Source organism: Colletotrichum paranaense, assembly GCF_030867605.1.
Source record: "Colletotrichum paranaense strain IMI 384185 chromosome Unknown Scaffold_5.1, whole genome shotgun sequence".
Lineage (NCBI taxonomy): Eukaryota > Fungi > Ascomycota > Sordariomycetes > Glomerellales > Glomerellaceae > Colletotrichum > Colletotrichum paranaense.
The window spans coordinates 3,421,753-3,436,709 of NW_026848963.1; the positions used below are offsets into that span (position 1 = coordinate 3,421,753).

Consider the following 14,957-nt stretch of genomic DNA (forward strand, 5'->3'; position numbering starts at 1 on the left):
GCACCACCACCACCACCTCTTCCAACAAAAGTTCAACATTCAACAAAGCCAGCTGGACACAATCCAACTCGTTCAAGTGACAAGCGTGCTAATTATATCAGTGACTAATGTGATGGGAGAAATGCCAACGTCGACTTCTGGACAGTCAATTGGCCAGCACGTCTGCAATCCATGGCACACTTACAGCCGGCGCCTAGCACCGCCGGCCATTGGCTCCCGAGCCGGCCCCCTCTGTACCCTCGGCGCGTGTGTTTCACCTCTTACTGGTGCCAGTTTCACACAAGCCCACCCAATCAATCAGCCCGTAGCTGAGGTGCCAGATTTCACCTTTTCCCTGCTGCCCCTCATCCTAATTCCCATACCCGCCGCCGAAGGAGAGTACAGGACGGTTGGGGCGGTTGCGATACAAGCAGCCTGGCCTAGCCTTCCCTCCCATTTCTCGGTTTGGGCGGGTATTGCTCAGTCCCTTCTCTCTCTCAGGCACTCTGTAAGTGCAGCATAGATGGTCATATTGGGACTTACGGCGGCTGTCATCACCCCATTCGTGTGGTAGAACCGCTGGGCATCCCAACTGACTGCGCCTACCTACGCCTAGCACCAACAACCAAGTATGACACAAACCAACCCCACAAGCCTCTCGACGTCCCGAGACAAGCTCATTTCCCCAAAGACCAAAGGTTCCGAGAGACTAGTCAACTCTCCTACGAGCTACCGCTCTACACACAAGGCTCCCCATCAACATCTCTCAATCACGAGTCACGAGTCACTGGCGTCGTCTATTACCGGAACCACATACCGGAGCTATCCACATCTGTACTCGTCCATCGTCTGCCCGATCACATGCAGATGTCCAGGTTGCGGCGTGTAAAACTCATTCGGCCAATATTCTTTTGCGTATTGATCTCTAGTTTTGATAGAGACAAGGGTCTAAATAAACCTAGTTACCACATGCTACCACCTTTCCACTTGCAATTGTCCCCTTAGTACCGCTTCTCCAATCATGTAACAACCTACGTCGTCTTGTTAGCAATACTATCCTGACAGCAAACTGCCACTTTACGGTGGGTTGAGTGAGGGGTGGGGGAAGAGCAGAAACTTACCTTTTCTCTAAGAATACCAAGCCACTGTGCCGCGCTCATGCCCTGGTCCGCTCTGTCCTCCACGAGTAGTGTCTGCGCCCACAACTTAAGGCTCGGCTCTCCGTCTTCTCGGACAATGTAGAGATGGGGCAAGATGATGCTGCCGACTCCCTTGGACTTGTGGTCCCGGCTCTTGTGAACGACTGCCCGTACCCGCTCGTTGAAATCGTTATCCAGCTCCGGAAGAGCACCCTTGCCCACCCGCAGCTGGGTCCTGTCCTCAACCCCGAACACGTCGGCCAACAGCTGCGGCACGGCATCCCGGCCAGCCCAGAGGAACTGCGTTTGGCCGTCGTCGATGAGGTACAGACCGTACGGAGCAAATCTTTCTGACGAGAGATTCGCCGGCGGCGGGAGCACAATTTGGCTCGTCTCCGAGTCAGGCACACCTGCGTTGTCGGGCATGTCGTGCAGCGAGTAGAGACGGGGGTAGATGTATTGCATGAGGAGAGGGACGGGAAGCGTCGAAAGCAGACAGAGGGCTGCCGATCGCAAGTCTGACGGGATTTGAGCCGACTTGCGGAGGCCGACATTCTTCATGAGACCCAAGAAGAGGATGGGGAGGCCGCGCAGGTTAGAAGGGAACTGTAGCCCGCCGCCCATGCTGCCGCCGGCGAGCTCCTTTCTGAAGGTTTGCAAGAGCTCAATCAACTTGTTCTGGAGAGAGTCGCGAGCAGCTTCCAAACCGCCGCTCAAGGCACGCTCGACTGCCTTGTGACTGAAGTAGGTGGTAATTGCCTGCTGATCAGCCGAAGCATAGATATCGGCGAGGTTTGTGGTCGTCGGGAGAGCCAACGTCATGACGCGGATGCGACGCTCTCCATTGCAGGTTGTGTGGAGAACGGCAGTCTGCAAGCACACCACGTTCTTCGTGAGGTTCTCGTCAATGGCAACCTCAACAACGTAGCATTGATCGCGAGGGAAGGCGGGGAAGGCGCAAAGATCAGAGCTTCTGTTGAAGAAGTTACCATAGAAGGCGTTCATACGCAGGCCAGTGGTGGCACGAACACGGAGCACTGCTTCCAGTCCGATCTCTGATGACAAGTAGTCACTGAACTCGGAGGCAAACTTGATGGCGTCTTCCGGACGGCCGGCGTTCCAGCCCGGATAAAACCAAGTCTGTCCACCAGTGTACCTGGGCAAGTTGCTCAGAGAGGCAACATCCTGGTATTGCGAGGAGAACAGGAACATGTCGATGGAGACCTGGTTCTTTGAGCATTCTACAGCAAAGCTCTTGTAGAAACTGTTGGCAGTTTGAAGCAGACTGCTTTCCTTGCTTGTACCCAGCAACTTCTTGTCTTCGCGCATGTCCAGCTTACCAACGCCAACATTGGGCAGCGAAGCGCTGAGCACCACGATCTTTCCGCCGAGAGCCGAAATCAGCTTGTGGCCAGCTCGAAGGGCCGAGCCCATGGCAGATCCGTTGTTCTGGTTGCTCTGGTACATTTCGGGCAGCTTGGTCAGGAAGCTCTCAATGCTCTGGCGGCTTTCCGTCAAGGGCACCAAAAGGTCTTGAGGCACCGGCAGGAATGGCTCGTCCAAGTCGCTGACGACTAACATGCTGGTCTCCGTATTCTCTTCCCCATCCTTGGGGACTGAGAAGTAGTGCAGGCTGGAGTCTACGGCAATGAAACCCAGGCGAGTTCGGCGATCGGCATTAGGTATTCTGTCGAGGCTATCCAGGATGGTTCGGGCACTGGTTGCGAGGAGGCCGGTTGAAACAGCAGCATAGCTCACGTCGAAGAGGAATAGGTAAACCAGCGGCTGAGGCGGGCGCACCATGTACTCCTGAGGCGCGACAAACTCGACAACGGAATAGTTGAGCTCGTAGCGTCCCCAGCGATCAGTGCTCCGTTGCGAAGCAGCATCCCAGTCGAAAGCTTGAGGAACATCGTTCGTCAGGTTGCACATGTTACAACGCCAACGGTGTCCATGGTCCAGGAAGGTAACAAAAGGGTTGATGTATGTTCTGCAGCGTCGGCAACGCGCGATGACCTGGTCCTGCACCACGGGAATTGGGTCCTCACTATCGTGGAGAGCTCCATAAGGCTGGATAACGAGCGCAAAAGGTAACCTCGACTTCTTCAGAAGGGAGTGTGTTGTCGGGACGGCGTTGAGGGTGGAGCGCACGTATTTAGGACCGCAGTTCGCATCTGGGGAGGGAGTTACGCTAGTCTAGAGGTCTAGTTGTCAGAATAGAGCTCCAGGACTACAGGCATGAGTGGTGACGTACGTTGGGAGGAAGAATAATGGGAGGAGGGGGCAAGTCTAGCTCGGACACGTTGAACGGCTGATTCATCAAGTCGGTAGGGTAGAGCTGATTCAGAGCCACGGGACGAGTAGCCTGGCCAGGAGGAGGTTGCTGCTGGGCTTGTTGGCCGCCGAGGTTCATACCGGCCATCTGTTGGTTGAGGCCGCCGACGCCGGGAGCAGCAGGGGCAAGGCCGGACGCAGGGTATCCGGCATCGGGGGCCGCATACGCGCCGTAGCCTCCGGGTTGAGCAGCAGGAGGCTGGGGCATGCCGTACTGCTGGGGTTGAGGCGAGCCATAGGCGGCGGCAGCAGGCTGAGCATCCTGTGCGGGATAGCCACCATAAGCCGCGGCCTGGGTCTGGGGCATGCCATATTGTTGTCCTTGAGCAGGTGCGCCGGCCGTGTTGGAGTTGGCGCCAGCTCCGAACTCATAAGCTTGGGTGGCATAGCCTCTCTTCTTCTTCTTGCCTTGGTCGGCTATAGCTGGCTGGGCAGCTTGAGCTCCCTGTGCATCGTAGCCGTCCTGAGGCTGGTCGGAGTAAGGTTGTTGCTGCAGGGGATATTGGCCGTAGCCGTCGTTCGGCGCCGACATGGTGGGCGGTCGGGGCAAGGACGAGGTTGCGCTCGATAGTCTTTGGGTGGGCTAAGATCCAAGCTGTGGCTTTGCGATGGATGGGAAAGATTGATGTTGGGAATGCGATTTGGTCGAGTGTGGCCAATGCCGGCTTTTTGGATGTACGCAACAGGTGGCGTGGCGTTAGGTAGCGAGGGGTTCAAGGACAGCAAATGTTGGTCAATGGAAATGTGTCCACATGAACTAGATGACGAAGGGTGTTGGAGATACGTCAAGGCGAGGCTACCTTGAGCTAGATACCCGAGCCGCGCTGCGATTGAGAAAGGGAGGGCAAAGTTACAGTAAACAGCCTCGGGCAGAGTCGAATGGACAGGTGGTTCAACCCACTGAATCCAGCTCCAAGTCGACTAGGTATGCACCTCTATCGCAAGCAAGGGCTTAACTGGCAGGCTTAGCTGGAGTGTGTGAGTGTCCCATCATGGCAGCGGTCAAGGACATGTGGCGGGGAGCTTCAGTGCACAGGCCAAGTGAGGCTGAGGCAGACGGAGCGCGGAATAATGGTCAGTCCGGAGATGGCCCCGCGCCGGACCCCGTTCGGCAGATTCCCGGCAAAGGCCACCCACACTTACACAGTCAGGTGCCGCGTACCTTATTGTGCAGGTCCTGTGAGGCATTCCACCAAAGAGCAAAACTTTCGGGCATGCGTAACGTAAACCTTTTTTTACGTCTTCTCATTTATGATAACGAACGTCGTGGGGCAGATACGCATCTAGCGAGGCACGATGCTCCCCTTAGCAGCGTCTCAGTTCCACGCAAGTGACTGGGGACCTCTTTAAGGTACAAAGCAGACACTTGGGAGCAGACACTTGGGAATGGGGATAGAAAGACTTTGACTGAACCAGGATGTGGGGTGTGATGCATTGTCATGTTCTCCAAGAACGAGCTCTACCTAGTATGAAAAGATTCGGTAGCATGAGCTTGACAATGTTTCGAAGCTGGCAGTATCTAGCCCTCGAACTACACAGCCAGAATTTTATGAGCCTTTACATGCAGTCGACTTACTGGGAATTCTAAACTCATTACAGGCACTAATAGACAATCTAGTCAAGTTACCATGAACAAAGTCAGGGTGTGCGCTCGATGCTCTCCCACGGCCATCACTAAGCAAAAAGGAGACGGAAACGTTTGAAAGGGGGGCCGCGGCCGCGAACTACGGAGTACGGATACTCTGGTGAGCAAGATCTAATACCTCCACTCTCTCACTATGTATGTACCTCAAGTGGATATCTTGCCTCTCTGGGCAAGACGGTTGATGTGCCCCTCCCGCTCTCTTGGTCGCCCATTGGGTTCTTCTTCTCAGCCTCTCAGGGCCCTGAATCTCCACTAGCTAGCCCCTCCCCCCAAGACCCAGGTCCCCTGCGCCGAGGGCTGGGTCGTCGCTCGATTGCGTGTCGGGGCGACGCGATTCAACTTTCTTACGCTGGGATGCGCCGTCCGCTGTCCTTGTGCAATCTGCCCCTAGATCGGACTGCCCGTCTGTTTCCATATACATATCTTGGAATAGCTCCCTACTCCGTATAGAGTACGTAGGCACGTAATAGGTAGCCAAGGTAGGTAGACACGGATAGCGGGACGGGAAGGTGGGTGGTGGGGAGGGGAGAGGGTGGTACTGCAATACAAAATATGCTGCTTGTGCGGTCTGCAGCTTGCGACGTGCCACGGTCATGTCCATCTTTGTCTCTTTCAACGGCCAGGTATTGGTATAAGGTAGAGAGGTAGGTATCTGTTCTGTAGGTTGGTAGACCGAGTTGTACGACTGATTTCATCCTGACTTTCTTCCAGCACTTCCCATTGCTTGCTCGTGCTTGCCCTTTCCCTTCCACATCTGACCGAGCACCAGAGCTACCTTCCTTACCTTACCTTGCTTTAGCTCCCACCCCTCCCTCCTCCCTCCTCGATCTGCAGCCCGGCTCCCTCTTCGTCCAACGTCCGGCACCTGTTCTTCTTTTCCTTCCCTCTCCATTTCTTCTGTTCAACCTGCCTCTGTTTAGTCTCTCGCCTCTTATTCACTTTAGCTTCCACACCACTCTACCTGGACCGCCATCTCTTTATCCTCACGCGAACCCACAAGCTACCCCTTCGAGATCGACATCGCCATACCTGTTCAAGAAGCCCTTAATCGGACGGCGACTCGCTCACTCTTGCGCATTTCCTGCACTTTTTGCCTTCTGAGAGCACAACTGTTTCTTGCTTTTGTTTCATACTGTTTTCCAATTCTTCAAGAAGTGAACACCATAGGACCAAAACCCTTCCCCGGATCTCTTAAACACAAATCTCGAGTATACCCGCAACAATGGCTTGGGGCAAGAAAGCGCAACCTCCGCCTCCTTCGGCCTTGAGGTTAGTAAGATTCCTTCCTCGGACAGCACCCACCAGGGTGCACTTCTTGGCATTTCGAGGCTGGTCGCCTTTGCGCCTCAACCTTATATTCTACCTCCACGCGACTATTACAAGAACGAACGAAAGGACCTGTTCTTTGGCTCTTGATGGAATACAGAAATCCCGCTGACTCTTGGCGCGCAAACCCATAGGCAAATCATCCCCCTCATCATTACCCTTCTCTTCCTTACCGGCGTGGCCTGGGTGCTTTGGCAGGTGTACCTCTCCGTGAACAAAATCCAAGAGTCCGCCTCGGAGCGCATGGGCAAGAAGAACGTCGTCTTCACGAAGGACGGCGTCCGCGTTGGTGTCAAGCACACCTCGAACGAGAACTACGTCGATAAAACCCAGAGTTGGGTCGTCAAGGCTTGGAATTTGAGCGGAAATACTGTCGGTCAAATCAAGAAGACCAAATAATGCGCACGCATCACCAAACATGTTGCGGGCAGTGTCTAAGCGGGGCGGAACGGTAGGACGCGGAAAACCGATGCGAAAAAATAGGCAAACCGGTACTTGGAGTGGACAGCTGGTCCAGCGGTTGCTGAGATACCCAAAAGTAGGGCCTGGGATGGTCAGTACAGTGATGGCTAAGAGGAGAGATGGTCAGCGGGCGCCGCCTGAGCGCCGAGCGGACAAAGGTTGGGATGACATCTCAACGGGACTTGTTCGATGCAGTAGTGTCTGGCTCGGCGCAGTTGGAGTACATGCGCCCTGCAGCTAGTCACGGCCAGAGCACTTTTCAGTTTGGGTTTTTCGAGGGTCTTGAACGGGGTCGACGAGATTTCCAAGGTCTGATTTGCAATTTAGCATAGATGCGCAACACGAGGAACAGACGAGACTACCTCTCATTCATGTAGGCTATTCATTTTGATCGTGAGACACATGACAGGACACGGCGATGGACAAATCGATTTGGATGCAATTTTTGAAAGGAATGTATGTGTATACGTAGTACTGCATCATGCATGAGAATACCAACTTGGAGCTGAAACGAACTAGAAAACAACAACAAATGTCCTCCTCCCGGGAAAACGCCGTGGTATCAAAATCCCTTTCTCCAGGTCGAGACCCATACTCTGCTGCCTTTTACACGGTTACGAAGCTGAGCGACCTGCGACCCTATTTTTGTGCTTCTCCCTTGTCACTATCAAGTGATGCGCAACATCGAATCCCACATTTTTTCCAATCCGCATAACTCAAACGGATATCTCTCCGAGTACCTTGCAGGCAAAGAATACACAAGTGTGTGCGTGTTGGTATCCTCAGGTAGGAAATGCCAGGAAGATGATGGTTATAGATAAAAGGCGTAAACTCGTTTCCAACCTCATTCGCGGCCCAGTCCTTCAACAAAGAACTCACTGAGCGCCCGGACGCACCGTCAACCAATTCTGCGCTACCCACTGGCCGGCCTGGCCTGCGGTGCCTGTGGCTTTCGCGAGCAGCTCGGCCTTGTTCTTTTCGACAAACTCCTTTTGCATAGCCTCGCGCTGCTGCAGAGGGTTCATGGAATAGCCCGCGGACGGCGGCGCAAAGCGCGCTGAGAGCAGCTTCTCAAAGTTGTGGGCGTGCGGGTACGGCTGGGCCATGAGACCGTCTCTCCTGATGAGCATGGAGGGAATGCGGACTTGCATCTGTGGGAATACGTCAGTGTCGATGAAATCCTGGGACCTTGGCTTGAATATGAAAGAAACATCTGGGCTGGCTTACCTGTGACAGAATATGGGCGTACTTGACACCGAGCTCATCACCAATAAACTTCAACCGTCCAACCACCCAGGCTCGTTGGGCGTCTGTCGTGTAATCCTGCCCGTGCAAGCACGCCAGAGGCCAGGTGAGGAAGTATCCGGGAAGACCCTTTTGTGATTCCTCTAAGCCACAGGCAAAGCCTGAGATATTTGCCCGTTCGAGCAATTCGGGCCTCTTGAGATGCCATCCGAGATGGTACGGTACTGAGGCGATGATATCGCTAATGGTGTCTACACACGTGCGTGCCGCCGTGGCGTATTCTGGTGTTGTGCGGTAGTCCACTGGTGAGCAGACCCAAGCCGCACAGCGTACAATGACGGACGCGAGAATGAGGCGAGAGACTCTTGCCATGTTCCATACACTTGCGATCCAGAAGTCTTGATAGACGTCCACACGACCAGGGAACACTTCCGCCTTTGCATAGTCTCCGTTGGGGACGTTGTCCTCCCACGCTACTGTCGTGTACTGGAAGTAATCCGGCGTGTTCCTCATCCAGCTCATGAGTTCTTGGTCGACAGTCTGAGCCCGGCGTATCATGTCGAGCATAATGTCAATGTTCTCTGGGCTTCGAGCCACCGTTGACATCAATCTTGTGACCTCGGCGCGCAGCTCGGCCGTCTTGATGTTTAGTCTTTGGCACTGGGCGGCTGACTCGTCCTTGACGGCATCGCTTAGCCACCATTCCACGCCCATGATCGGTGCTGTACCCGTGCTGAGCGTGTGGATGATCATCTGTGTCCGGACGGCGATGAAGAGCAAGAGGCCCGTTTTGGTTCTGAGTTGCTTGCGACCACGAGCCTTTACTAACTGAATGGCACCTTCAATATGTGAGCCCCAGGCAAACATGCCCATCTGTCGAGCAGTCATGTTTTCGAAAAGACCCAACATAAGAACGGAAGCGAGTGTGGCGTCTGATTTTGACTGGTCGGGATCCTTGAGCGCGATGTGTGTTTCTGCCAGTGCCTTGGTGTAGTGACCTAGTGCTTTCTCGCTCAGTTGTGTCGCCGCAGCGTTCGGTCGGTTTCCTAGTGATGCCAGCGCACACGCGTTGAACGCATGTTGCAGGTGGTGGTTCCCTTGGTCGACCTTCAACAGTGGCAGCAGGTACTCCATGAACCCACGTGTGCTACCCTGCCTCGGTAGCAAGACGTAGTTGGCGACGAAGTGGCAGCTAGCCATTTGTTCGACGGGGACATTCAGACCAGGGCTGACGGCTGCGGGCGAATCGATCTCCTTTTTGAATGTTGGTGAGATACTCTTGTCTGAGCCTGACGTCGGCGAGTCGAGATCCTTTTCTTTCTGGGCGAGAGCCTTTCGGTTCGCCTTTTGCGCTCTCCTCTCTGTCGCCTTGGTCTCATTCCGGAAGACAAGATCGAACTCGTCCTTGTAGCCGGGACACTGACGGCGTGACTTGGCGCATTGGTTACATGTTGGCTTCGTCTCGTCGCACTATAGCGGAAAAAGGCGCCGTCAGTATACGCTTCCAACCTGTCTTTCTAATATTGCTCTCCGGGATGCCTCCATCTCAGATCTTACCTTTATCCTTCGAGTACGACACATCTGACAGCCCCTAGAGGGCTTTCCGCAGTAGACCATGATGACGTTTTATTCCGAGGTACTGTAGGGAGATGGTTGTTTTGGTATTTGCAACTATGTGGCAGCGTTGAGTAGGTAGGAAGACTATCCAGTGACTATAAGACACTGCTTCTCAGAGATGATTCGTGTCACAATAACCGCAACGTTCGTCCGGTCACTTTAATCGTAGGATTATTCAAAGGTGATTCAGCGTATGATGATCACGCTGACGGGCGATCAGGGTGAGCGTGAAAGATCGACTGTTAATGTCTGGACCAAAGATTGCTGCGACATGAAACTCGCAGACAGGCGAGGCGGTGTCTTTTGGTGTGCGGGAGGGTGATGATTATCCAAGCTAAAGGGGATAATCAGCCGGTGGGCGACTTGATGTGGGCGTTTGGAACCAAGTGTCGGGGACAAGCCAGGTCCGGGAGCGCGTGTTCGTGTTAAGATGATAGAAGGGCGTAGTATGTGGCAAGAGACGGCGAGAGGCCAATGGCGGCACCAAATGAGAACCGAAGGTATGGATGGGAGACGGGCAGTTGATTATGTCCAATCGGTCTCGCGTTTCTAGGGATGCCAATTGGGTTGTGAAGTATTCGTATTGAGCGGGAAGAGCACCGAGTAAGGTAGCTGAGCAAGCAAGACGGTTCTATGCGTGGTTCGAGGCGTGAGTGGAAGCGGGTTGTTGTGAGGGAAGTGAGAGCGGTAGACGACGTGGTAGAAGAATGGTAGGCGAGCGCATGGATAGAAGACTTCCAAGCCACGCGGGTGGTGTTTGAGAACCGGCGCAGTTGCGAGTCTCACTGGGCCTGTTTCCCTGCTACGTCCAGGGGTGGCCGTGGTTAGGATGATCTGGGGTGTGCCTGGTCCGGCCACGACAAGTGAAGAGTGTCAAGATGGGATTGATGTTGCAGGATGCGCCGATGAGGCCGTGTGCGTAGGGTTCGGCTAGGGAAGCGGGAATACAAGAAAGAGTGTCGTGTGTTGGGGGCCAGAGTTGGCTTCTTGACTCTTTGTATACGAATATGTCGGGTCGAGACTTTTGAGTACGGATACCTCTGGCTCTGGGACAAGGTAACAACGGACAAACTAAGGTCAGGTCGGGTAAGGTAGGGCGGGTAGGAGATGCAGTTATAATAAGTCGGGTCTAAGGTGTTATCGAATGTTCCGCGTTACTAACGTGATACCTAGTGGAGGCATGCACATGTGGCCAAATATTCGCATCGGCAGAGAGATTAAGACACGCGGAAGAGACGGGAAATGCCGTTCAAAAGGGGGGGCCCTCTGCCAGTCTCTACTGTATTGCTTTAGCAGTCTCTGAGTCCTCTGTGAAGTCGCGTCAGGCAAATAGCAGTCCCTTGTCGAGAGGTTCTCCTCTTGATGCGGGCAGTTACGCACTAGGCCAAGGAAACGCCAGATACATGCTGCGTACTGTAGGCCCCACGGAGAACTTCCATGCTGTAAGTATCATAGAAGTACCTTGTCCTTACAAACGCTGGCTCACTGGTCATGAAGGGAGTCTGCAGTGAACTACAGAAGACATGACTCCCATCCTCTCCATCTTCTCTTCCCCCTCTCCCCGACCTTGGATTAGAGGTACCTTGCCTTTCATTATGGCGCATGTAGCTAGACTCTGCCTGTAGCAGGGCGATGCGTTGCATGGGGAGGGGTAGGGGGGAATATGATGGTGATGGGGTTTTTCATTGTGGGTGGGGGCAAAGGACGAGCAAGCAGGGGATACAAACGGGCTACTATGCAAACGGTAGCCAAGTATGGATACCTTGCTTTGTATGGAGAGGTTAGCTCAGAACTAACAGGCTGGCAGGGCAGAAGCCAGAGGGCAGAAGTCGGTCGGAAAGCAGAATTGCGTCCGCCAAAGTAAAGGAAACAGGGGAGCCCGCTTTGACAACAAGCTGGAGCTGCAGACGTTGCTGATCTGAGCTGGCGGCACATTCAGTCTCTATAGCAGAGGTCAGTGACCGAGGGGGAATGTAACTCTCCTGAGAACCCAAACCAAGGAGAGGCGCTTTTGGTTGCACACCATGGCTCTGTCGACCTGTTATTGGGGCCCGGGTTCTTCCCCTGGGCAATATTCCGTCCACCTTGTTACAACCGTACCGTACCATCGTCCATACGACTCTCGAGTACTTCGTACGCACTGCGTACTGTAGAGTGCTGGAGCAAGATTCCCGTTGTGAGTGGTGGAGAAGAGCCTCGGGACTCGGAGGGCCCCCGCCAACGGTGGCTGTCGCAGAAAGCGTGACAGTGAGGGGATGTGAAGCTGGCTTGGCTCGTCCGCTGTCCAGGATACGCCCGGGATCTTGGTGATACAGCATCGAGTATCGGGGGAGTCGGGCCAGCTGGATCGGTGACCTGCCACTAGTAGTAGTAATTGAACATCTCTGACTGGCTTTCTGCCACGCCGCTGGTTGGCCTTTTGCATCTAGCCCCATGATTTGGTTCATTGTTGTGTACCCTTCAGCTGGACCCGAATCTAGGGACGAGAGCTGCTGACGGGCTGACGCTTATACTGCTGGATGGTGACGGGATCGACTCTGGAAGACGACATCGAGCAGAAAGACCAACACTATGGCGGTGGGATGCCGTTGTCTCTGCCTGCATTCATCGTATGGGACTCTGGGGCTCTGGGTTCTGGAATCTGATTAAGAAGGCGCGGAGGAGTCGGCAGAGTTGAGTTTCGACGGCAGAAACCACGAAGGCCCACACAGTACAAGATTTAAAGTGCCGTGCAAAGTACTGAGGTGTCCGTACCTACAGCTAGCGCTGCCGTCTTTGGACGGTTTCACTGCACACTCAAAATTCGCAGCCATTCAGGTCTAGACGGCTACTTCCGGAACGGACGCCGGTGTTGTCTTGGCATGTACGTACTTTTTCCCAGAGGCACAGTTCTCTCTCGTCAGGTACCACACACAAGGTGCCCTACCTTACAGATCTAGGTACTTAGGTACCGGTAGTACCTTGGTACTCCGTACAGTTTGGCAGAGTCAGGAACTCGCTGGTGCTCTTTTCTCGAACACCTCAGCCTCTTCCTCATAATCTATGTTAGACTTCAAGCTCAATTTTGCCTTGCTATCAAAGGTGAGGCACCTTTGAAGACACAGCACGGAACATCTGTACATGATGTCGATATCCACTTGAAGGATCAACTCAGCATCCCCTTGCCCCCTCGATTCACTTCCAAATTCCCACGAGACGACGGCGTGAAGCCGAGACAGTATACTGAGACATTGGCATAGTGTCCCGTATCCCTCCTGCTTGAGGAAACATGTGCCAGCAAGACAGCTTGTTGGTGACTAAAATGCAGGAAACAGGTGAGCGGCGCGGCCCCCAAAGGAAGAGCAACAACCAAGACAAGATAAAACAAGACAAAGCCGGGCCACGAGTGTCTGTTTCGAGCGCATGACTGGCGGGAAAAGCAAACATGCCCTGAATGGATCCTCCAAATGCACATCACCCTCTGGCCTGTCTTGTCTGACTCTGACTCTCTAGTCTCGAGTCTCCAGTCTCTATGTACTATCTGCGCATGGACGGCTTTGATGGGCTCGACTACCACCGTGAGGATATTTTGTCTGCCAATCTACCAATCTGACATTTCCGGATCGGACCGTTGGCAAAGCCTCTGCCCCAACGCAAGTTGCAACTATCGTCTCGTCGGTGCAGAAATACTGCATCCGCTCACTAGCAGAAAGTGAAAATCGCGTCACGCCAAGCCGTTGACAGAAATCCCGTCATCTCAGACAACCAACAACAGTCGACAAGCTCGATCTCGAACCCACAATCCAATCCAACGGACCAACGCACAGTTACAACTTATCCAGCCTAGTTGACTCGACTCGGACAAACAAAGTGCGATGTCACTGCACTGTCTCCCGCTCACGGACCTCGTACGGCGGCCGCTGTGAAGCAGAGTCAAAAGTCTTGTTTCTTTTGCTTCCATTCTCCGCTCCGATCCACCGACTGATGTATCCCCAAGGTGTGCTACCGTATGACAAGACAAGACAAGAGTTCCGACTGGAGACATCATGTTACGATCGCCAGTGGAAGCTGAGCTACCTTTACGCTAGAAGAAGCTCCCATCAGCTGCAGATAGAGTGGCATGGAAGGAATCCTGCACTGAACCATTCCCTGTCAGCTGGCTAGGTTAACAAGACCATCAGGCCAGCCAGTGTGTCCGATGCTTTGCGCAGCCTCAATGTCTCATTCACAGACTCACAGTCGACCACTTCTTGGGTCCCCTCATCCCCTCTTAGTGCGACGACGGCGGCGATGGAAAACGGAAACCTTCCTTGGCCATCCAATTGTATCTTGATTACCATTGACCCAGTGATCCAACAACGTTGCCTGTCACTTGCCCATCAACCCCTTCTGACATCTATCGTATGGCCGGGCACAAACGTCAGAGCCTAATCAGTTCAGACGCACAGTCGAACTAGATCAAGACGACAACGGCTTCCAGTCGTTCAACGGACTACGATACTTTGTTCGACTCAACACCAAAGCGCAGAATCTATCAAAGGCTATGAAGCCATATGGTTCAGCTCAGCAGCGAAATCTACATGGGAACCCCTCTTTCCAAATCATCCTATCCCGAGCTACAAGTGTCGTTTTCACCCATCATTGAGGCTTTATCAGACCGACGCTGGTAAATAAACACGTTCGTCAGGCCAGGCCGGAAGAAAGTCAACCAGACGCCCAGGATCGAAAGCTTCCGTAGCCAGCCCAGGCCCCCAAGGCCCCTTGGCTATCTTCGCAGTCTCCGAAAATAGCCAGGCATGGTCGGTCGATCACAGCGAACCGCGCTGCTTCTCTCAGATCTTCAGATATCGTTCTGACGGCACCGCAGGGCCTACCACTCATACCTAGCACGCCCGCACCACCACCCGATCACCCGATACATCCAAGTCCACACAGAAGAGGTACAGAGGTGTATGAGGATACACCCTCGATTCGGCTCCAGAACCCTGGCCTGGGCTTACGCATTAGGAGATGGCAAAGGTGGACTGCATGTTACCAGTCATTTATGACAACGTCCCATCCTCTTCAATTGTGGGGTCGCCAAAGTCTTCGTGCGTGGTGCGACTTGAGTATCCATGTGAATGGATGTACTAAACCAAAACCAACGGCTCCAGCGTATCAAGCTCGACCGATACCTCGCATCTAATGTCTTGTACAGTGTATCTGTGCCAGGGAGACATGCTATCTACATG

General features: G+C 53.8%; 4 protein-coding genes across 4 annotated transcripts; 1 reads left to right on the forward strand and 3 right to left on the reverse strand.

Moving 5' to 3' along the window:
* Positions 1 to 1,010: 1,010 nt before the first annotated feature.
* On the reverse strand, positions 1,011 to 3,984 carry CPAR01_07560 (Sec23/Sec24 trunk domain-containing protein; the record flags this gene model as incomplete). Its single annotated transcript, XM_060491829.1, has 2 exons — positions 1,011 to 3,314; positions 3,373 to 3,984. The coding sequence occupies 2 exons, from the start codon at positions 3,982 to 3,984 to the stop codon at positions 1,011 to 1,013; spliced, it is 2,916 nt and encodes a 971-aa protein (XP_060350703.1).
* Positions 3,985 to 6,319: 2,335 nt separating this feature from the next.
* On the forward strand, positions 6,320 to 6,822 carry CPAR01_07561 (uncharacterized protein; the record flags this gene model as incomplete). The annotated part of the gene is made up of 2 exons (XM_060491830.1): positions 6,320 to 6,366; positions 6,558 to 6,822. 2 exons carry the CDS (start codon positions 6,320 to 6,322, stop codon positions 6,820 to 6,822), a joined length of 312 nt encoding a protein of 103 aa, XP_060350704.1.
* A 938-nt stretch (positions 6,823 to 7,760) lies between these two features.
* On the reverse strand, positions 7,761 to 9,747 carry CPAR01_07562 (uncharacterized protein; the record flags this gene model as incomplete). The annotated part of the gene is made up of 3 exons (XM_060491831.1): positions 7,761 to 8,036; positions 8,113 to 9,600; positions 9,688 to 9,747. 3 exons carry the CDS (start codon positions 9,745 to 9,747, stop codon positions 7,761 to 7,763), a joined length of 1,824 nt encoding a protein of 607 aa, XP_060350705.1.
* A 1,781-nt stretch (positions 9,748 to 11,528) lies between these two features.
* Positions 11,529 to 12,065, reverse strand: CPAR01_07563 (uncharacterized protein; the record flags this gene model as incomplete). The annotated part of the gene is made up of 1 exon (XM_060491832.1): positions 11,529 to 12,065. One exon carries the CDS (start codon positions 12,063 to 12,065, stop codon positions 11,529 to 11,531), a length of 537 nt encoding a protein of 178 aa, XP_060350706.1.
* Positions 12,066 to 14,957: the final 2,892 nt, after the last annotated feature.